Source organism: Hemitrygon akajei, chromosome 12 (assembly GCF_048418815.1).
Source record: "Hemitrygon akajei chromosome 12, sHemAka1.3, whole genome shotgun sequence".
Lineage (NCBI taxonomy): Eukaryota > Metazoa > Chordata > Chondrichthyes > Myliobatiformes > Dasyatidae > Hemitrygon > Hemitrygon akajei.
The window spans coordinates 50,796,553-50,820,777 of record NC_133135.1 but is presented as its reverse complement, the minus strand read 5'-3'; the positions used below and the strand labels follow the sequence as shown (position 1 = coordinate 50,820,777).

General features: G+C 39.1%; 1 protein-coding gene across 6 annotated transcripts in view; it reads left to right on the top strand.

Annotated features, from left to right (window-relative positions):
• fggy (FGGY carbohydrate kinase domain containing) overlaps window positions 1–24,225 on the top strand; it is a 311,433-nt gene that overhangs the window by 196,977 nt on the left and 90,231 nt on the right. For 5 of the 6 annotated variants that reach the window (XR_012101045.1, XM_073063082.1, XM_073063081.1 and 2 more), the window contains 3 exons: window positions 6,401–6,548; window positions 18,469–18,543; window positions 21,512–21,632. Coding sequence is in view for 5 of the 6 variants with exons in the window: in XM_073063082.1 (XP_072919183.1) it covers window positions 6,401–6,548; window positions 18,469–18,543; window positions 21,512–21,632 (344 nt within the window). In the remaining variant the exon portion in view is untranslated. Of the gene's footprint in view, window positions 1–6,400; window positions 6,549–18,468; window positions 18,544–21,511; window positions 21,638–24,225 lie in introns of those variants that run through there. The other variant, XM_073063085.1, reaches the window with a different exon arrangement.

Genomic DNA, 24,225 nt, shown 5'->3' with positions numbered 1-24,225 from the left:
TGTTCAGACCTAACATCAGAATGGGGAAGAAATGTGATCTAAGTGAAATGATCGTTGATGCCAGATGGAATAGTTTGAATATCTCAGAAACTGCTGATATCCTGGGATTTTCACGCATGACAGTCTCCAGAGTTCATAGAGAATGGTGCTTAGAGGGGCATCCATAGAAGTTTGTCGAAGTTGTTCACATGCTGAATCTACACAAACTGCTAAGAAAGTAAAAGCACTGTAGTGCCTTCTTTGTGATCACACATATCCTAGTTCCAGGAAAGATCCCCTGATATGTTAACAGCAAGAAATTTTATAGCTACTGAATACATCCATTTCTTTAATGATGAGTAGGTCATGGACCTCTATCTTCTTCCTTCTGTAGTTGTTATTGCTGTGGCAGCGCTCAGCCAGATTTTCAATCTCCCTCCTATATGCCGATTTGTTACCACCTTTGATTTGGCCAACGTGTGCTCCAATGCATTTATTTGAGATTTTCAATACCATTCCAAATGCTTCTTCACCACTCTGAGCAATAAAGACCAGGGATTTCCAAGTATCAGAGCAGATGTGTGTATTCTCAATGAGGCTTTGAATCTGAATCTTGTTAAATCTTAACTTCTCTGTACCTGATAATCTCTCCCTATCAAGGGCTCAGAATAGAGTCTGTTTTAGCAGGCTGATGTCAGGTATGCAGATACAGTGGCCTACCCAGTGGAGCAGAGTGATTGAAATGAGGACCTCAGTGCTTTGTTAAATTCAATTGTATGCCATCAGATGTTGTGATGGTTAGTAGGAGAGGAAACATAAGATGTTTTATTGTTGGTGAATGTGAAAGTGAGCTTGCAGTAATCAGTATTACTCTTTGTTCTGTTTATAACTATCGGCCAGAAAGATAGCAGCTAGGTTGCTTCCTGTCTTACTCTTCATATTTAAGATCTTTAGCTGCTAACTGTGGAGTTGGTGATAGATTGCTTATGGTTGTGATACTTAGAGTTCAAGGTAACTGCTACAGAGCATTTATATTATATGATAACTATCGATGTATGGATGATGCGTGTGTGGGTTATTCTCAGATGGATTCCACCATGTCAGTAACAGAGGGCCTTTGTCGCCCAACAGACAAGTTTACTAGGTAAAGTTGCAGCTGGCACAGTAGACTACAATTAGAATGAAGATACTGGCTGCTGCCTGCCTTCTGGCATTGGTCTGCTTCATTTATTGCATAGAACACTCCAGCTATACGAAGGGAGTGAATCTCTGTTTCAGTGCAGTTGATCTGCACAGAGTTACTGACACACTGCAACATGAGGTGCACTGCAATCCTAGCAGCATTAGCTGCTCTCTCACCTCCTGCTCTCCGGCAGATCACAACAAAATGTACTCAGCTCTCTTACTACAGAGAGAGACAAAAGACAGCAAATAGCATGGTGTTACATAAACTTTGAGTTCCTCCTTGGAAGGAGCCTGAGGCGTGTAATCTCATTGCTGTAGTTCTTGCAGCTCTGTGGTTATAACTGTGTCTGCACAAGCAGCAGGGTTTGTTCAGAACGTCTTCAGTAAAACTTGGACATGAAAGAGAACTACTCCCCAATTCCTCAAGTAGATATGGCATTTTCCCCTCCTCCTCCTGCCTGTTTCAAAAATTTATCCTTCCCTGAGTGCCCTCTGTCTATGCAAGGAATGTTTAGAAGTAAATAATTTGTGAAGAAACTCCATCAATACCTGCCACACCCTCCCTGCAGTCTGTAACAACTCAGTCAACTATTGAAAGCTCCAGGCATATTGAATTATAGTAATAAGCTGGAGTTGTAAATCATCAAATAACTGGTGATTAATGAACAATCTCTTCAGAACACACTGTTGCTGCTGGTGAGTGGGACTTTGATGTTAGTTTAGGTGAAGCTTATTGAGAGGTTGGGGAGGAGAGCATGGCAATTGTCTTGAAGTGTCTTGTGAGTGAAAAATGTATTCACTCATCCATGGAAAGGCATTAGTGAGAACTTTAAGCATCAAAAATTGTATAGCATGTGCTGCATGTGAGTTATATACAATACTATGGCCTATATCTTTATATCTTATATTTAGTAAGTATGCAGATGATACTAAGATAGGTGGCGTTGTGAATAATGAAGTAGATTTTCAAAGCTTGCAGAGAGAGTTAGGCCAATTAGAAGAGTGGGCTGAAAGATGGCAGATGGAGTTTAATGCTGATAAGTGTGAGGTGCTATTGTGCCTATTTCTGTGATAATAGTGCAGTGTGACTCACTGATAAAATTCCATTTAAAATATGTAGTTCAATATATACATTAATACATTATTAAACTTAAATGGTATGTAATATTTTACAGTATGGTTTTACCTCAGAAGAAATAGGAGGTGCATTTTAGTCTTGTACTTCACTATATATGCAAACAAGAGTGGTAGTAATGACACAAAGGAGGACTCAGGACTCATACCATCAGGTTACAGACAGTTATTACCCCTCAATCATAAGGCTTTTGAACCAGAGGGGATGACTTCACTCAACTTCTCTTGCCCCATCACTGAAATGATCCCACAAGAACAAGAACTCTTCATCTCATGCTCTTGATATTTATTATTTATTTATTTATTATTGTTATTTCTTTCTTTTTATATTTGAACATTTTGTTGTCTTTTACACACTGGTTGAATGTTCAGATGGGGTGGTCTCTCATTGATTCTATTATGGTTATTATTCTATAATGGATTTATTGAGAATGCCCACTAGAAAATGAATCTCAGGGTTGTATATGGTGACATATATGTACTTTGATAATAAGTTTCCTTTGAACTTTTGTGATTGTTCAAAGTATCTGCTGAAGAATTTATGCTGTCAGTAAATTCCACCAAATATGAAAACCTTATTCATGAATAAGTTATGAGGTCTTTTACTCTTTATTAATCAGGTCAGTATTCATCCCTAAATTTACAGTACTTCTCAATACTTGCCTAGACCTGTGGACGATACATTTCCAAAATTCCAACCACTGTTCATGTATGTGAATTCAACTTCTTTGGGGAAAGACTGAGAGCTGTTTGTTTATTTTCCAAAGGAGCACCTCATACCATTAAATCCAATTCATGGGAGTGAGTTAACATAGAAGACCTTGATAGTCTTAATTTCCAATTGCATCTACATTAAAGATTATTTTTGGCCACTTTGTTTACTTTCATTCTTGATCTACTCCTATATTTCTCACGATCAATTTAAATGCTACCTCTTACAATTAAGGATAAAAAACAGGCACAAATAAATGCTCACTTAATTTCCTGAGTGCGTACCTATAGCAGCAAAATTATCAGGATTATCAATGGTACTTTTCATGTACGCTATTGAAAACCTGGACTGCAACGTTCACTTCTGGGAGTGTATATCTTGCACAATTTCTCATGGCCTCAGGAAACATTCCACACACTCTAGAAAGCTCACCGATATCTCCACTTTCTGAGAAGGCTGAAGCAAGCTGGACTATGTATGTCAATATTCATGATCTTCTACAGATGTATAGTTGAGAGCATTCTAATATGCTGCATGCCCATGAGGTACAGAAACAGCTATGCAGCATATAGGAGAGCTTTACAACAGGCAGTCAAAATTGCCCAGTGCATCATCGGCACCAGCCTACCTGCCATAAAGGACATATATACAGAAAAATGCTGGAAAAATGCCAGAAACATCATGAAGGATCCCACCCACTTTCCTCATGGATGGTTTGTAGTACTCCCATCAAGGAAGAGGCTGTGCAGAATCCACACCAGGACTACAAGACTCAAAAACAATTACTTCCCCTAAGCTGTCAGGCTAACCAACAATTCCACACATTAACCAATCGACCACCACTACATTATTGATGTAATCTGTAATCTGTACTTGATGTGATACTCCTAGCATCACTTTATGTATATATGGTCTATGCATATAAGCTAACTTTATGTATTTCTGTTCATTGTGTTCTTTATATTTATTGTGTTCTTGTGCTGCATCAGATCCAGAATAACAGTCAATTCACTCTCCTTTACCCTTGTGTACTGAAAAATGACAATGAACTATTTTGAATCTTGAACCTTGATAGCACAATTAAAACTCATGACCCAGAATTTCCTGAAAACCTTTACATATCACAAGTGTATAGTATAATACCAATTCCTGCACAGAAGATGAAGAAAATTATTAAATAAGTGAATTTTGCCAAATTTTGTCATACCTGAGTATCCCAAGTCATCTGTGTTGATGAAAAAAATGGTATTTATTTCATTTGTAACTGATAACTACAATTATGTCATCATAATTTAAAATAATTAAAAGATGAATAATTTATGCTGTTACTTTTTTAAAATGTCATGTATAAATGTTGATTTGGTGACTTCAAATTTAATTTTCTTACAAAAAGAAGAATTAATTGAAGAATATACTATGAAGTATCACAATTTCCTTGACTTCAAATGACTTTTACATTTCAGAAGATGGCAGAAAATTTAGCATTTGTGCTTTTTTGCAAAATTGGCATAGAAATTGCTGTAAACTTTGGTATGATTTCTCAGTTATTTTAGATTTTTTGATTGAATAAACATACATATACTTGAAAATCATAAACCAATTAACAGCACGCGATACAAAAGAAGTCTTTCCGCAGTGATGTAAACAAAGGTATATAGTGAAAATTGGACTGATATGAGACTTATCTACAACTCTGAGATCCCTATAATAATAAAAATTGAATTATTTGAATACCCTGTGCACCAGGATTTTGTACTCTTGGAAATGCAGTTAACAAATTTAACGCATTTGTTAACCAACATCTTAAAGTGTATTAGCCTGCAATAGCCTTCACAGTTACAAAACACTTTAATACAATGTTCACAATTATTGTAGTTGATTATAAGTTGGATATTTTTATCTATTTTATTGAAGTATTTTCTCTCAGTTTATACCACATTACACAAGACGAACTGTTTAATTTTTGTGTCAGGCAGGTCAGTAGACAGAAAAACTGGTGAAGTAAGATATAAATTGGGTTGCCAGTCTTTTTATCTTTGTTTTCTTTCCTCCTGTCTGAATAAAGTTCTCTTTTAATCAATCCAGGTTACGATGTGCCTTTACCATTGTTATTAGTGCTGGGTGTAGGATGGTTGTTGGGTTGTTTGAAAAATGGAACATTCATCAACAAACTAACTTGTCAATTCATTGAGAGGATAATAAGTATGAATAATCATTTCTAGAATAACTCCTTAAATACAGCAAGAATTTTTGTCTGAAGCAGATATCATCTTAAATACTACAACTTCAAATAAATTTGAACATTTTAAAATAAACAGTAGGGAAGACACTTCACAGAGGACACACAGTGGATTCTGATTAATTGAGCCATCAGTTAAATGGGGAAGCCACTTATTTAGGACATTTCTTGGAGAACAAACATGAATTAAGAAAATATCTGGATTCCTTTTGTTTATTTGGGACACCTTGCCACTTAATTGGGACAGGCACTGTTGCCGAGCCATCAGTTGTGTGCACATGCGTGGCCGTTAGACACTACACAATGCTTAGAGTGAACAGATTTTAAATAGTGCTAGCTGCGTGTGTTTCTGTTCAAAAAGTAATGATATTTTTGTCACTGATAGCTGGAAAGAAATAAGCAGTAAGACAATTCAGAACTGATGTGCTCACTGTGGTTTCAAGCATCCAGGCTTGGAGATGCCAGAGATGTCCAGGAGTGAAAATGAAACAATTTCACTACCTCAACATGTTAGGACTATGAAGAGTTTGAAGGTATCGAGACTCATCTTGAATGTTACAATGAAAATTAAGATTTGGAGGCTGCAATCACAAAAGCATTGTATGAAGGCAGTCCATTATCTGAACTAGGTCTGTGCTGATTTTGTTCAATCAAACAAAAGAATGTAGCAGCATACACTGGATAAATTCCATCATCAATAACTATTAAGAACTAATATGCAGTATTTTATTACTGTAGTACTTCTGGTAATGTTCTAATTTGTTCTGTATTTCATTTAAATACATGATTTTTTATTAAGTTAAAGAATAGTTTGGTTTTCTTATACCTTTTCAACTATTTCCATGAAACGTTGGCTATTTGGGTCAATATGTAATGGTCTCAATGATCAATTAATGGGAACCCACTGTATTTCATTCTTGTGCATATTTGCATTTGCATACTTGCCTTAAATGTGCCTCACTGACTTTAGAGTGTAAACATGGGCTCTTACGTTTTTTTTCAATGTCAAATATAATCTCAATGTTAAAAAATCTCATATAATTTTATTCCCAAAATGACAGCAATTAAATGACCAGTTTTATTCTTGGCTTATTACTGAGCAATGTTATAGTTATAAATGGTTGATTTCAGAATGTTTTCTTTTCTTTTAGTGGGAAGAATGTCTATATGTACTTAAACTGTCACCTGGAGTCCATTAAAAAGTGCTCTGCTGTGGGCATGCTAACAGAAGATTTACATGTTTGGCCAGATTTCCATGGTAACAGATCTCCCTTAGCAGATCCTACCCTAAAGGGCATGGTAGGTACATTTTAGTGTTACAAAGACGCCTTTTACAGCTTTTGTTTGAAACAATGACAAAGTTTTCTGAAATATTGTATAAAATGTGTTTCTAACTGCCAATTTGATTGATTTTTGTTGACGTCATTTCTTTTTGTCAATGTGTGCTGACATATTTTATTTCATTAGCTGCCTTTTCCGATTTATTAGACTTAAGGTTGCTGTCTGTTTCATTATTGTTTTCTGCTAATCCAGAATATCTGAAGTTTTTGTTTTACTTTTAATGTGGTTTTTTTTCAGAACAGCTAAGTGGGAGAGTAATACTTGCCTTTTTCCTTGCAGCATTGAAGATGTAAGTTTTCAGAGAACAATGGGCGTGACTGGAATGTGATTAGATTTTTTGGCATTTGTCTTATTTATTTAGTATTGCTGTCAAAGGCCCTCTCATGTGCTCGGCTTATTGAGAAAGGCAAGGATGTACATGTTTGAATCACCTGTTGAATCATAGTCTCCTAACAAATAGCTGAATTCTAGTAGCACAGGATTACTAAAACATAAGAACTTAAGAAATAGCAGCAGAAGTAGTCATATGGCCTCTTGAGCCATTCTCTATTCAATAAAATCAGAACTAGTCTAACTTTATTACTTTCTATGGCAAGAAAGGACACCATGGACAAAAGCATGTCTCTCTTGTCCTTGATACCTTCAATGATTCTGCATTTAGAGATATCTGGAGTAGATCATGTCAAAGGTTCATGATCGTCTGCGTAAAAGAAAAAAAAAATTCTGTTTCATCTCCATCTTAATTGAACAACCAGTGCCCTTTGATCTAAACTATGCCTTCCATTTCTGGGTTCCTGCATCCAAGGAAATATCCCATCAGAATCTTATATTTTAATAAGATCACCTCTCATTCTCAAATTTGCAGCTGAATATGGATCTCATCTAGTAGCTGTAGTACAATTGCTCAAGTTGAGTAAGATGTTCTCCTAAGGAGTTGTCTATTTGGTGGTCCTCAGATGACTGTAGATGTCAATAGACAATAGACAATAGGTGCAGAAGTAGACCATTCGGCCCTTCGAGCCTGCACCGCCATTCTGAGATCATGGCTGATCATCTACTATCAGTGTCAGTCTGGGATCCATATATTCTGGCGCAGTGTGGACACGGGTAAGTGATGGCTGTGGTTAGTGGTTGGGTCATTTGGTTGTTCATTCTCTCCTTCCGCAGCTGCTGCTTTTTCTCTGCGGCGTAGCAGATGTTACTCTCATGTAGCACAGCTCCCTCTCAGAGATTTCCTCCAGGTGCAATGTCTTCCCAATGTTTAGACTTAATGCTGTACTTCTTCAGGCTGATTTGGATGTTACTTTGAAGTGTTTCCTTTGCCCACCAGGGGTTTGCTAACCTTCCTTCAACTGGGAGTAAAGGCTCTGCTTAGGGCGACGTGAGTTAAGCATCAGGATGACATGACCTATCCATTAGAGTTGGTGCTGCTTTATCGTGCTGGAGATATGGTTCATGTTGGCCTCCTCTAGTACACTGGTGTTAGTGCTTTTGTCCTTCCAGCTGATCCTCAAAACCTTTTGTAAGGTTCTTTGGTAGTATTATTCCAGGGCTTTCAGGTGCGTATTGCCGGTGGTCCATGATTCAGTTCCATATAATAATGTAGGAAGGACAACTGCTCTATTGACTAAAGTTTTGTTTGGACCTGTAAGTCTCCATCTTCAAAGACTCATTTTCTTAATCTTGAAGAGACTCCACTAGCCTTACTCAAATGGTGGTTGATCTCTTGAGTCATTTTCTATCTGTTTTTGAGGAGAGAATGCTGCCAAGGTAGGGAAGGTGGTCTACATTTTCAGGGGCGATATCATCAACTTTTATGGAGGGATGGATAAATTGCTGGTTGGGCAGTGGCTGAGATAGGACCTGTATCATTTTCATATTCAAAACAAGACCCAAGGCTCTATATTGCTTGGCAAAGACGTTCAGGATACATTGGATGTCTCCTTCAGAACATGTTGCAATGGTGTTGTCATCTGCTTCATAATAGCGATGGTGCTGACCTTGTTCTTGGCCTTGAGCTGGTTGAGGTTGAAATGCCTGTTGTTCATTCTATACGCGATTAAGACTCCCTGTGGTAGGTCTTGGCCAGTGAAGTGAAGGATAGGAGCAATAAAGATGGCAGCAAATAGGATGGGTGCAGTGATACAGCCCTATCTGACTCCTGTCTTCACAGTGAAGGGTTCTGATTCAGTGCCACCATTTCTGAGTACTGTGGCTGACATGCCATCATTCAGTAGCTGCAGTATTCATAAGTTCTTGTCAGGACAGCCATATCTTAATAGCACATGCCAGAGAGCTTGACTGTCTACTGTATCAAATGCCTTTGTCAGATCTATGAAAGCCAAGTACAAGGGTTGACTTTGTTCACACTATTTTCCCTGTCATTGGCATTGGCATGCTGTGAAGGTCATGATCTGTGGTACCTCTAGCTGGACCCTGACTGTGATCTGCCAAGGATCGTGTGGTAGCTGCCCATGATTAAGGCTCTCCGGTCTGCTTACCCTACTTGAGGAAGAGGCTGGATAAGAAGTCCTAAAAATAACCTTCCTCAAAACCTCCTGACTGGATTACTGCACCCTGAGGGATCACCATATGTGGTCAGACAAAAAAGAAACATGACTTTTGGAGCCTGGAATGTACAGACTAGGATAGATAGTGCAACCTGTGATCAACCATAAAGGAAAACAGTGATCATCGCCAGAGAACTGAGGAGATTAATTTAGTTACTCTTTCTGAAACCTGTCTGGCATACAAAGGGCAACTGAGGGAGGAAAAGGGTGCTTACATGTTCTTAGGGAAGGCCTACGAGCCCAGGATCCATGGTGTTATGCCTCAAGTAATTAACCACCTCAAAAACTAATCCTTTATTCCCAGGAGTCAACTAATGAACTTTGAGCTTCCTCCAAAGTAAATATAAGAAAGCCTAAACTGTAGACAGGATTCCCAGTATCATCTCGTCAATGTGAACATGCTCTTCTACATGTATTCTCCACCAACTTTGCAAGAAAGGCCAACATTCCAAATTCTTTTCAAATTATTTGCTGTGCTGCGTTCTAGCCTTCTGTGTTTTGTGTGCAAGTAAATTCAGATCCTTGTGTACTGCGTTCTGATTTTCTGTTCTTCCTACCAAACTGGATAATCTCTCACTTCTCCCCATTATATTCCCTCTAGCAAACTTTACCTCCATGCCTACCCTTTTGCACCCTTCTTGCATTCCTATCAGTAAATCTCAGCACTTTAAACGATGTCATTGGTATAAATTGTAAATAGCTGAGGCTCCATCTTTGATCTCTCAGGCACCATATTAGTAAAGTTTGCTGTCTGAAAATAGTTCATTTGTTTCAACTCATTTTTTTTCTTGATTAGCTAGTTCAGCCATGTTAATATATTACTCCCAGTGCCATTATATTTTATGTGACAGATCAATCTATGTTTTTCGGTGCTTCAAATGCACTGAATCAGAATCAGGTTTAAAATCACTAGATATGTTGTGAAATTTGTTGTTTTGCAGCAGCAGTACATTGCAATACATAATAATTAAAAAACTATAGATTACAATAAGTATATATAAAAAAGAAAATTGCATTAAAGAAGTAGTACAAAAAAGAAGGAAGTTGAGGTAGTGTTCATGGGTTCATTGTCTATTCAGAGATCTGATGGCGGAGGGGAAGAAGCTATTCCTGGACATTGAGTGTGTGTCTTCAGACTCCTGTATCTCCTCCCTGATGATAAAAGGTCATGTCCTGGGTGATGGGGGTTCTAAATGATGGATGCCACCTTTTTGAGGCATCGCTTTTGATGATGTCTTGGACGCTAGTAGGCTTGTGCCCATGGTGGAATTGGCTGAGTTTACAACTTTCAACAGCTTTTTCTGATCCTCTGCAGCGTCCTTACCCCACCCCCCCCCCCCCCCGCCCACATATCAGATGGTGATGCAACCAGTTAGAATGTTCTCCATGGTATATCTGTAGAAATTTTTGAGTGTATTTGGTGACCAAATTCTCCTCAAATGCCTGATGAAGTATAGCCATTGTTGTGTCTTCTTTGTAATTGCATCAATATGTTGGGGCTAAGATAGATCTTCAGAGATACTGATATCCAGGAACATGAAACTGTTCACCCTTTCCTCTGCTGATTTCTTGATGAGGACTGGTGTATTCCCTCAACTTCCCCTTCCTGCAGTCCACAATCAATTCCTTGGTTTTACTGATGTTGAGTACAAGATGTTGGAGTGAAGCAGGGTGGTCCCTCAGGGATTGCAAAAAAAAGAGAAAGGGTCCAGCACGCGTGGCACCCTTTATAGTGCAGCAAGGCCGGAGAGTCCCACCCAGGTAATTCGCAGGAAGGCCAATGGCTCGGTGCCAACAGAGTTAAGCTGATTACAAAGGCCAATTGCCCGAGGCCAAGTACAAGGCTAATTAAAGGGGCCAGTGGTTAGGTGTGCATTGATGGGCGAGGAGGGGTCAAACCTTGATTGGTAGGTGGTGTGCCTTCCGACCAGCTAATGGGCAATGTTGTCACGTGACAGTCACTACCCCTCCAATACAGTAGATCATACCTGGACTTCTTATATAGTTCTGGGTTATTGGTCCTGAATGCCACAGATCTAGCCCTCTGCAAACTACACGTATCCTGGTTCATCTATGGCATTTGATTTGGTAATGCTTGGTATGTTCTCAAAGGCACACACTCACCCACACAGGTCTTGATGAAGTCGGTGACAACTGTGACATATTCATTCAGACTTGAAGGTGGATCCTTAAATATTGTCCAGTCCACTGACTCAAAGCAGCCCTATATGTGGTCTTTTGCCTCCCTTGACTATACCTTCTTGGTCCTCACCTGTACACCTCCAAAGTGCGGGCATGGGATGGCACAGTAAATGTTCTTGATGGTGATATAACAGTGGCCAAGTGTGGCACCTCTGATTCCACAGGTACAAAGTACAAAGTAAAATTTACTAACAAGAGTATATACAACATATGTCATCACATGCAACCCTGAGTTTTTTTTTGTGGGCATACTTAACAAATCTATTGAACAGTAACTGTAAACAGGATCTGTAAACTATAAGCACCAGGAGCTGTAAACAAGCTGTGCAAATGCAGATATAAATAAATAGCAATAAATAAAGAAAATGAAATAACAACATAAAAGAGTCCTTAAATGAGTGTAGTTATCCCCTTTTGTTCTACAGCCTGATAGCTGAGGAGTAGTAACTGTTCTTGAACTGGTGGTGCGAGTCCTGAGGCACTTGTATCTTCTACCTGATGGCAGCAGTGAGAAAAGAGCATGGCCTGGGTTGTGAGGATCTTTGACAATGGATGCTGCTTTTCTACAGCAACGTTTTATGTGGATGTGTTGCATGGTTTGGGGGGGGGGGGGGGGTTTACCTGTGATGTACTGGGCTGAATCCACTACCTTTTGCAGGATTTTCTGCTCACAAGGCATTGGTGTTCCCATACCAGGCCGTAACGCAGCCAGTCAGCACACTTTACACCACATCTGTACAAGTTTGCCAAGTTTTTTGATGATATGCCATATCTCCGCAGAGTCCTGAGGAAGAAGAGGTGGTGTCATGCTTTCTTCATAATTATATTTATATGATGGGTCCAGGACAGGTCCTCTGAGATAGTGACAACCAGGAATTTAATGTTACTGACCCTCTCCACCTCTGATCTTCCGATGTTTACTAGCTCATGGACCTCTGGTTTCCCTCTCCTGAAGTCTACTATCAGTTCTTTGGTCTTATTGACACTGAATGAGAGGTTGTTGATATTACACAACTCAGCTAAATTTTCAATCTCTCTCCTGTATGCTGATACAGCGCACCTTTGATACAGCCCACAACAGTGGTGTCATCAGCAATCTTGCATATGGTGTTGAAGCTGTACTTAGCCACACAGTTATAGGTAGAGCAGGGGCCTAAGGAAACATCCCTGTGGTGCTCCTGTGCTGATGGAGATTGTGGACAGATATTTTTGCCGATCTGAACTGACTGGGGTCGATAAGCGAGGAAATCCAGGATCCATTTGCACAAGGGAGTATTGAGGCCCAGGTCTTGGCATTTACTGATTAGTTTTGAGGGGGTGATACTGTAATCAATAAAGAGCATCCTGATGTATGCATCTTTGCTGTCCAGATGTTCTAGGGTTCTATGAAGAGCAAAGAGCTGATGAGAGTGCATCTATTGTAAACTTGTTGCTTTCAGTAGGCGAACTGGAGTGGATTCAAGTTGTCACTCAGACAGGAACTGATATGGTTCAACATCAGTCTCACTTACATCACTGTGATGTAAGTGCCACTGGGCAATAGTCATTTAGACAATTTACCACACTCTTCTTGGGCACCGATATGTTGGTGGTAGTTGCTTGGAGACTTCTTCAAGCTGGCCTGATGGAAATCTCGAGCAATAATAGGGAAAGTATCATTTTGCACAGCTTTGTGCCTGCTTGTTACATTGCTCAGCTGCTCCAGTGCTTACCTGACATTGGCCTGAGGTGGGTGATAGCTGATAAAATGGATGATGTTTGGTTACTGGATTTTCCAAGTCGGATGACCAGGACTGAGATGGAACCACAATGAGTTCATCTTAAAACATACTCTGCCTCCTCTGCCTTTAAAAGACCATGCTGTCTTGTCTTTGCAGAGAATGGTGAAACCATTGAGTTGCAGTGCTGCGTCTGAAATGGCGGGCAATAGCTATGTTTCTGTGAAGCAGACAGCACAGCAGTCCCTGATATCCTTCTGGTTCAGCAATCTTGCTCTGAAAATCTTCAGTTTTATTTTTCAGAGACTGTACATTCACCAGGAGGAGTGGAAGTGGAAGTCTAAGGCCTCTGATATTTCAATTGTACCTGTAGACTGGCACGGTGTCCCCACTTCCAGTTTTTCAAAGGGGAACTGCACTCATGGCCTATCAATTTTGATAGATTTTTTAAAACTTCTGAAACAATGTTGCTTACTGAACTACCAACGGCTGTGAATGTGGATTTCACTGTATGGACTAGTTCTCCTTCATCCATCTAGCTCTTTGCATTCTCAAAGTATTTTTGCATCACAAAGACCTATTGATGCTGCTTGATTGTATGAAAATTTTCTAAGTATTCTGCCATTTTCTTCTTGATGTCCTGCTGATTTTCCCAATGACAGATGTCAGACTCGTTGACCAAAATTAGAAAAATGAAACCCCTTCCTGGTTACCAATGCTTGATTTAAACCCCCCCCCCCCATCTAACAGGTTGAATTTAAGACAGGAAGATTAGAAGAGAATAAGCAAATTATGTATTTTAAAAGTGTGGTGGGGTGGTGCTATGTATCTACCAAAGGAGGTGTAAGGTTCATCTTCCCTCTGCTAGCCTGCAGTCACCCTTGGACAAGGTGTAAGCACCTGCTTAACCCCACCCCCACCCCAATCAGGGTCACATGAAGCCATGGGAGCGTGTGGTGAATACTCATATGAGTAGCTGGTGCATATCACTAGTTATGTGACCACTGTTGCCAGGCAGACAATCTCTGAATGGATGATGTAAAGACATTGCCCAGAAGAAGGCAATGGCAAACCACTTCTGTAGAAAAACTTGCCAAGAGCAATCATGATTATGGAAAGACCATGATCACCCATGTGTTATGACACAACACATAATGAATGAATATTTTAAATAGTTGATATGGATGGGGGGTTCTTGTCAATTCTCTCCCCGCGCCGTCCCAGTTGTGTCTCTATTATGATTAGGTATTCATTTAATTCAATGGCATGTTTCCCACAAATACAAGTTATAGTCAATCGTGTTTGTCTTTTGATTGAGAGTGTTTCCAGCAGCTGAATCACCATAACTGTTGCTATTTGATGTGTACAAAAATTTGTAATTACCAAAACAGATGAATTTCAGTAATATGACAACAGTTGGGCAGTAGTATCAAAATCTAAACGGGGTAACTTCAGCAAGTATAACAATATCCACTGTTTGCTTCTAAAAAAACAGAATGCTAAGTTTTTTTTTAATCATTTATTCACATTAAACTTAAATGAATTTCTTCAAGACAGAAATTTTGATTACTTAATGAGAGGTGTTTAGTCTTGTGGAACAGGAAAATAAATGCACATTCCAGAAATCTCCCTGGAGGTTTCGAGATACCATTTTACAAAACTCTAATAATGCAACAATTTTGAAATCACATACCTGCTCACCAGGTGTGGTTTGCCATGCTCCATTTCAACTCACCAGGGTGCTGGTTCCCTGGTCGAATTTAACCCACCAGGAAATAGTTTGTTCACAAATATTAATGATTTGTTGAAGAATGTAGGCATGATTGGGATGGTTGTAAACGACACCAAAATTGCTGATATGGTGGACAATAACAAAAGTTGTCTCAAGTTACAACAGGATTATAGATCAACTGGAAATATGGGAAGGGAATCCGCATAGATAACTTCTTCTTGCACGTTAACTCTTAATAATTAAGTCTTTGTCTGTTCATGTATAGCATTTTGTAAAATTCTGTTGTATTTTTTCCTGTAAATGCTTGAAAGAAAATGAATCTCGGGGTAGTGTATGGAAACATATGTGTATCATACAGTAAATATATATATATATGATTACTTTAAACTTTGATATGGAATTTAACTTGGACGACTGTGAAATGATGTACCCCAAGGTTATGAAACAAGTAGCTGGAGAGTGGAGGCATAAGTAGTGATAGTCCAAGATATTTTGTATTGTGGGATAGTTCTGGAAGACTGGAAAATCACAAATGTCACCCCACCTCCACATAGAAGGGAGGGAGGCAAAAGATAGGAAATTATAGCCAATTAGCCTGACTTTAATGATTGGTACAAAGTTACAGTCCATTTTTAAGGATGAGGTTTCAGGGTGCTTGGAGCCACTTCAGGATACTTGATAAAATAAGCCAAAGTCAGCATGCTTGAGAGGAAATCTTGCTTAACAAAACTGTTGGAATTATTTGAGGAAGTAACAGGCAGGATAGACACAGGAGGGGCAGTGGATGTTATTTATCTGGATTTTCAGAAAGCCTTTGACAAGGCACTGCACATTAGGCTGCTAAACAAGATAGGAACCCATAGTATTATAGTGAAGGTACTAACATGGATAGAAAATTGACTGGTAGAAGGTAAAGAGTGGGAATAAAGGAGGCATTTTCTGGTTGGCTGCTGATGACTAGTGGTGTTCTGCAGGGGTCAATGTTGGGTCAGCTATTTTTCATATTGTTTGTTAATGATAGAATTCATAGCTTTATGGCCAGGTTAGTGGATGATACAGGAAAAGTTGGAGGGGCAGGTGTGTTGAAGAAGCAGAGAATCTGCAGAAGGACTTGGACAGATTAGAAAAATGGGCAAAGAAGTGACAGATGGAACACAATGTAGGGAAATATATGGTCATGCACTTTGGTCGAAGGAATAGAAGCATAATTGCTTTCTAAAAGGAGAGTGAATTCAGAAATCAGAGGTGCACATGCCACTGGTATTACTGGTGCAGGATTCCTTAAAGGTTGAGTTAGTATTAAAGAAATCAAATGCAATGTTAGCATTCGTTTCAAGAGGTCTAGAATATCAAAACAAGAATGTAATTCTAAGACTGTATCAGGCATTACTCAGATCATATATGGTATATGGTGTGCAATTTTGGGCCCCATATCTAAGAACAAATGTACTGGTATTGGAGAGGTTACAGAAAAGGTTTACAAGAATTATCCTAGGAATGCAAGGGTTAATGTTTGAAGAGCATTTGATGGCTCTGGCATGTACTTGCTGGAGTTTAGAATAATGAGGGTGGATCTCATTGAAGCCTGCATTACGTGAACATGGAGAGGATGTTTCCAATATTACGAGAGTCTAGGACCTGGGGTCACAGACTCAGAATAGAGAGACATCCGTTTTGAACCCAGATGTGGAGGAACTTCTTGAGACCAGAGGATGGTGAATTTGTAAAATTCATTACCACGGGTTGCTGTGGAGGCCAAATGATTGGGTATATTTAAAATGGAGGTTGATAGGTTCTTGATGAATAAGGGTATCAAAGGTTACAGAAGAAGGCAAGAGAGTGTTGATAGGAAAAATAAATCAGCCACGATCAAATAGCAGAGCAAACTTGTTGGATCAAATGGCCTAATTCTGCTCCTATGTCTTGTGTTCATATGTTTCCCTTCTTCTGTTGGAGCACTGAGTATGAGAGGTGGGGATGTCATGTTACTGTTGTACAAAACATTGGTGAGATGATGAATGGAGTATTGCACACAGTGCTGGTCACCGTACTTCAGGAAGGATGTAATTAAACTAGAGAATATACAAGAAAGATTTACAGGAATATCGCCCGGACTGGAGACTTAAGTTAGAGTAGAGTTTGGATAGGACGGGATGGTTTTCCCTGGAGGGAACGAGATTAAGAGCTGATCTTACAGAGGTATTAAGATTATGAAGGACATAGCTAGGAAAGATGGTAGAGGGGTTTAAAAGTAGAGGGCATAGATTTAATATGAAAGGGGAAAATTTTGAAAAGGACCTGAGGGCGAGTTTTTCACATCAGTGATGGGGGTGTACAGAATGAACCGCCAGAGGAACTGGTAGAGGTGAGTCCAGTTACAACATTTCGAGGGATATGGGCCCAACACAGAAAAACAAGGTTAGTGTTGTTGCGTATCCCGTAACTGGATCACTTACCAGCAAAGATAGAGAGGTCCGCTGAAGTCTGATGGTACCATTTTTAAACGTTTTTATAATAAAGGGGCACAAAAGTAAGGTTAATACAAACATTTAGATAACATACGTCGTCAATACTCAATCTAAAGCGCAGGTATAGTAATAATCAATCAGAAATAAGCTCTGTCGTTGTCTAGGGGTAATGTATATATTGTCCGCTGTATATCTGAAAGTCTCTTGCGGTCACTGCAGTTCCACCAGCTGCCGTCTTTCGTGGTGTCATGTTGGTGCACTTTGTTAGAGAGAGAGAGATAGAGATTGAATGAAACAGTTACCCGGCGGGTTTTTTCCAACCTTTAGGAGTTCAATTCGTCGGAGTCTCGTTGGGGAATGGACGCTCACTTGTGGCCTCTCCTGTAGCTAAGCCGTTCTTTCGTGGTGAGGTCGCCAATCCCAGGCAAGGAAAAGGCGCACACGAACCCCACCACCGGCTGTCGCTATTAAACGCTGTCGCAGGATTTCTAGCGTGTCTTCTGGTGCGTCTGGGGGGCCGTCTTTACAACCCCTCTTTTATCTGAACTCACAGGGTCTCAGATGTCAATCAGGTTGGGATGATGCAATCTCTCTCCATCTCTCCACCCACGTTGCCCTGAGGGTATACACGTAGTACAGTTCCCAATTCACAAAGGTGTCTCCACAAGACAATGACCACAGTCGCCAGCTTTTGCCTCGCCGTGAAACGAGGGACACCGCATGTATCTCTCTCTTCTCTTGGGTCATTGACCCCCCCTTCACTAGGGCTCTGGCGAGTCTCACAAAGGAGGGGGCTGGGATCATAACAGTGTCAATAATTGGTCAGCTATTTTTGTGCTGCATAACTCTTATCACCTATGAATCAATATAAAAAGTGTGTTGAGATATTAATGGGTCAATAATCAATTGTCCAGAGAATCTGCTGGTCTAGCATCACAAGAATGTTGAGAATGCAAGATGATCAGAATTTTACTTTATATTGAATGCAGTATTCAACTTCTAACCTTTCCACCCAAGCTTTTCCAGTCGTAAGCTTTTGCTGTTAATTTCATGTTGATTATTAAGGAGTAGTAATGCCCCCCATGAGGCCTTTTTTAAGATCATTGTTTCCTAATTAACCCAAAATGAATTTTAAAAGGTAGCAATTGTACTTTTGAACTAAGTGGCATTTCTCTCTTTCATCAACAGATAACCGGATTAGCACTGTCCAACAGTATTGATGATCTTGCTAAACTATACTTAGCAACAATTCAAGCAATAGCAGTAAGGTTTTACATTATTCTATATTTTGAATACTGTGTAAACTTCCACTGAGTAATGACGTTTTCTTATTATTATCTTCATTTTTTAATAGTGATCATAGAGTAACAGAATTAATTGCCAAAAATCAGACCACGGATACCTAAATTCACCAAATGCCTGCTAGGAAGTTTCTGCCAGATTTATCTTTATGGGACATCTTTACTTCTAACTTGCACTTCATCACTGTAGTTTAAAAACCTGAAGAAATTTGGCAGCATAAGTAATTTTAAAATACTTATTTTGTAGCACACATCCATATCTTGGAGCAATTAACAATGCCGGAAAGTCAGATTACAAAAGCTTTATGCCCATTTAGATCACAAGGTAACTAAAAATGAGAAATTTTATTGGTCCTAGTTCAGTACATGGAAACAGACATTGCTCCTTGGATGATTCCAAAATATTAATGCCACCACTCTGGATTTATTGATGAATCCTTTGGGAAGAATTTCCTGGTATCAGTTCTAAATTATGTTTGCACTAAATTATGCTTGTTGAACTTCAATAGTAGTTTATGCCTAATTGGTAATTCGAGATAAGACTAATTAAAGATTGATTTTTCTTAAAATTATTAGAATTCTAACTTCCTTCACTAATACTATTTATAATTATTACACCATCCTGGTCTCATCAGTGTGGATTCTGACATTGTCCATTTAACAATGGCATATCAATGGTACTTGGACCAAAAACCTAGGGTTTTTGCATTTATATTTTTCAAAAATATTAAACTAAAACTAAATAAGCTAAAGTGTGGAGTTTCCACCTGTAAACTGTGACTTTTAACCCCTTATTTCTGAGACTCATGCAGACCCGTTGCTTGCAGTGAGTCAGAATGTGCTGCAGTCTAGCCAGCAATAACATAGAGATAGACTGTGGATGTGGCGAATGCAGTGCAGGTCAAGAGCACATGCATCTGAATCCTTGCTCTTCCCTCTGAGTTCACAGGGATTCCATTAGTTGCTGAGCTGAGGAGCTGGACATACTTCTTTTTTTAAAAAAAACAAAATTCCTGGAAGAACACAGCTTCCATAGAGGAAAATAGACATCTGTATTTTGGGACAAGACCTTTTATCTGGACTAAAAGTATAAAGTGGCTCCACTTGGACACATTTCATATCTGGTCTACGATCTCATGTCAGCCACTGCTGGCATTTCTCAGTGAAAGAGATAAAATTCTAATGCGGCCTGACAGGATGGGTGCAGGAGTGATGTTTCTCATTACTTGGTTGTCTAGTATTAGGGGCTATAGCCTGAAAATAACGAGAGCTGAGCTGAGAAAGAAATGTCTTCATAGAAAATAGTGAATCTTGGAAAGTCACTACACATGAGGTCTGTGGAGATTCAGTCACTTAGTATATTCAGAACAGAAAATTATAGATTTTTAAATAATGAGGGAAACAAGAGATATGGGATTTGTACAGAAATGTGGCATTGAGGCAGAAGATGAATCAAGATCTTATTGAAGGGCATGCAGGTATGAGGGGCAGAATGGTCTACGATTGTTGCTCTTTTCTTAACAGGTCACCAGCCTTCATTTGAAAGGTTTAGGTTAGCTTTTTGAATAGTTTTCATTCTTTTACAGTGTATTTAAGTTTTTATTTAATTAGCAACCATGTATTATGCTCCTAAATATTTTCATTTTTCATGTTAAATATCTCTGATTTGGAGAAAGTGAACAGGGCTTTAGAAAGCAGAACAATAAATTGTATACCAGATAGAGTGCGCTACAAGCAAATGTGAAACATTTTTTTAGTTGTCTCACCCACATTTACACATGTAGAGAAAATATGCACAATGTTTTTGAAGTGGAAATGTGTTAACAATGCATAACAATACATAACAATTTAATTACATTTAGACTTGCTCAATTCATTCATTACAAATTGTCTATTGGTGGAAAATTAAGAACATGCTTTTATACCAAAGTCTTACCTGAGTAATACCTTGTCCAGCATATCAAATTAATTCACCTCAATGGAAGCTTACAGTTTTTGCACAAAATAATCTGACTGTCCTCCCAGTTTATCTTACCATCCTTTCTGTGATATGAAACATTCACAACCTTATTCAACTTTAATTGCTGAATAGGTCCCCACCTTCATAGATCTGTCTAAAGCCAATTCAGTATGTTCTATATGACACCAATAAAAGGGCTGAGAATTCACGTGTAAAAAAAAGTCCACAGAACCTATTTAATTCCAGCTGTAGTACTAAAGACCTGCACTCCAGAACTTTCTGTGACCTCTAGCCAAGCTATTCCAGTCAACTTATAGCACTGACATCTACGGAACATTATGGAAAATTGCCCAGGTTTGTTCGGTTCATAGTGACCAGGATAAATCCAATCAAGCTGGTATCATCTATGACCATCTTGCTACTACATTTGCTCAGGAGGTACAAGAGCCTTAGATCCCACAGCACAAGGTTCAGGAATGGCTACAACTCTGCAATCATCAGGCTCCTGAATCAGAATTTATAACTTCACTCAGCACAACTCTGAACTGTCCAAAACCTAAAACATGTTCTTAGAAATTTTTTATTTTTTATTTGCACAGTTTGACTTTTTCACATTGGTTGTTTGCCATTCTTTGGTTATGTATTTTTTCATACTGTATTTCTTTATTTTCCTGTAAATGTCTGCAAGAAAATTAATCTCAAGGTACCATACCATAATGTATATGTACTTTGATAATAAATTTACTTTGACTTTGACTTGGAATCAATTGCATTGCACCAGACCTCACCAACTCATGGTCCGCATATGGACCCAATGAGGTGAATGATGAATGAGTACATTTGACATCAAGGCACCATCTGGCCCACTGTGGCATCAAGCAGCCCCAGTAAAAGTGAGATAATCAGGCAGCAAGAGCAATGTTTTGATAGCACTGTATTTAAATTGATCATTGTATTTTCTTTTATCCAGCTAGGAACCCGCCACATTTTGGAAACTCTGCAGAATGCAGGACATCAAATCAATACCCTCTTTATGTGTGGTGGATTGAGCAAGAATCTCCTGTTTGTCCAGATGCATTCCGATATCTCAGGTTAGTAAGCATGATGACCTGAAGGTAAAGAAGTAAGCTTCACTGAATCACTAAGACATATGCAAGAGCTACATAATCAAATTCAAGTTTAGTCATACAGCTGTATTCATGTACTGCACCAAGCAAAGCAGTGTTCCTCTGGACCTAGGTGCAAAGCATAGTATATATAATTTACACACAGCTTAAAGTAATAACACCACAAATATACTGCAAATAGTAAAATATGTTCAAGAAGATTGACATTTAGCATAAGGTGCATTTACAACACAAGTTTAAAAAGTAAACAGTATAGTCCTACTGACACTTCATACATGATGACACCTGGGTAGTGGCAGGGAGTTCAGTAGTTTTAGGGCCTGGTTCTCATCCTAACAGTCCTTGTCATGATGCTATGGTCCCTGCTGCCTGATGGTAGTGAGCCAAAGAGATTGTGGGATCAATGGGAGGGATCCTTGGCAGTGCTAAGGGCTCTGCTTCTGGTTAAGATATTTTGGATGGGTGGAAAAGAGACCCCAATGATCTTCTCAACAGCTCTTGCAATCCTTTGTAGAATCTTGCAGTATTAGATTTACGCCATACGTGCTTAGTGTTGAGGCTAAAAAGTTCCAGCTTAGTCTCATCTGACCATAAGACCTTCTTCCACATCCTTACAGTATTTTCTAAGTGATGCTTTGCAAAGTCTTTAGTGGCCAGGATATGCTTTTTTTAGACTTACGTGTGGCGTAAGTCTAATACTGTGCATCAGCCAGGTAACACCATCGCCTATGGTTCAAGTAGCATCATGCTATAGGGATGCCTTTCAGCAGCAGGGACTGAAAATCTGGTCAGGCTTGGTGGGTATATGATTGCTGTTAAATACAAAGAAATCCTGGATGAAAACCTACTAGCCTCTAACAGAAAGCTTAAACTAGTGAGCAGGTTTGACTTTCAGCAGGACAGTGGCCCAAAGCACCCTGCCAGAGGAGCCATGGAGTGGCTTCAAAAGAAGAAAATTGACATTCTTGAGTAGCCCAGTCAGAGTCCTGACCATAACCCAATCGAACATCTTTGGCAAGACTCTGGATTGCTGTCCACTGCTGCTTCCCAACCAACCAGGCACAGCTTGAGCAATTTTACAAGAGGAATGGACAAATCTTGTGCCATCGCAATGTGTAAAGCTAACGGAGATTTATTTGAAGAGTCTACTGTCTGTAATAGCTGTGAGAGGTGGTTCAACTAAGTACTGAACAAAAGGGGATGAATACTTTTGAACTGCTGACATTTCAGCTTTTGAATACTTAGTTTATCTTGCTTTAGAATTTTCCCTGTTTTTAGGGCTCTATTGTGAAAAAAGGTGCATGTTATTCATGATAAAAAAACATTCTCAGTTAAGTTGATCAAAATCCTTAGCTGTAATACTCATTTACGTGAACAAAGGATTGGGGCCTGAATACTCTTACAAGTCACTGTATGAAGCAAGGCTGGCATTATTTCTGAAAGGGGAAAGGTAGGATGAACCTTTCAGGTCAATAACTTTCTCTGTCATAACATGAAGATGAATAAGCTTTAAGGAAGTTCAAAGAAATTAAAATGAGAAAGGATGCAAATATCCCTCCTCATCAATACTTCTATTCTGCATTCTTTATTACAATGTTATCAACAAACACGTGTTCCTTTCCTCACTTCTTAAAATACTATGGTGGGGCCTGATCCAATTCCTCATCACCCAACATCTGCTTCTCATTTTCTTAGCAATTTTAGATTGTGAATGCAAGATGATAAAGAATTGAGACATTGTGGAATTTTGGGAGCAGAGCATGAGGTGACCTGAAGTCAGTACAGGATTGAAGCTGAGAGATACTTGGAAGTCATTAGAATAGCCAAATAGCCAACCTTGGAGGTAAGAAAATGGTCAAATAGTCCACTATGAATTAGCTAGTCTGATTTTGAAGTTCTGGACAGTAACTTCATGGTAAACTAACATACACTACATCAGTTTCTCTTTTTACAAATGCTTCCTGACATGGAGAGTATTTCTAATATTTTCTGTTTTAAAATCAATCTTCTAGCATTGATAGATAGTTTTTTCTTTGCTAATACTTCATATGTCTCTGGCAAGGGAAAATCTGCAGGTGTTGGAAATCCAAGCAACATGCACAAAATGCTGGAGGAACTCAGCAGGCCAGGCAGCACCTATGGAAAAGAGTAAACAGTTGATGTTTCGGGCCGAGACCCTTCAGTCCTGCTCGAAACGTCTCGTCCTGAAACGTCAACAGCACTTTTCCGTAGTTGCTGCCTGGCCTGCTGAGCCTCTACAGCATTTTGTGTGTGTTGCTTCAAATGTCTGATTGTTTTCTGTAGTGACTGTTTTGCAATCCTGAATTTGGCAGTGACTATATCTTTGGTTTTAATAGAACAAGAGATTGTATTTTCTATTTTTAAATTGTTATCATCCAGTCAATATCACTTAAAAGGAGTGAAGATCTGCTTGATTATATGCGACTACTTACAGGAAACACCTATACTTCACAAGGGTTCTTTGACAGACTTTGTACTTTATTTTTGCACTTTAGTGTTTATAGCTTAGCAAACATCCGCTGTTCCTTTACAATCC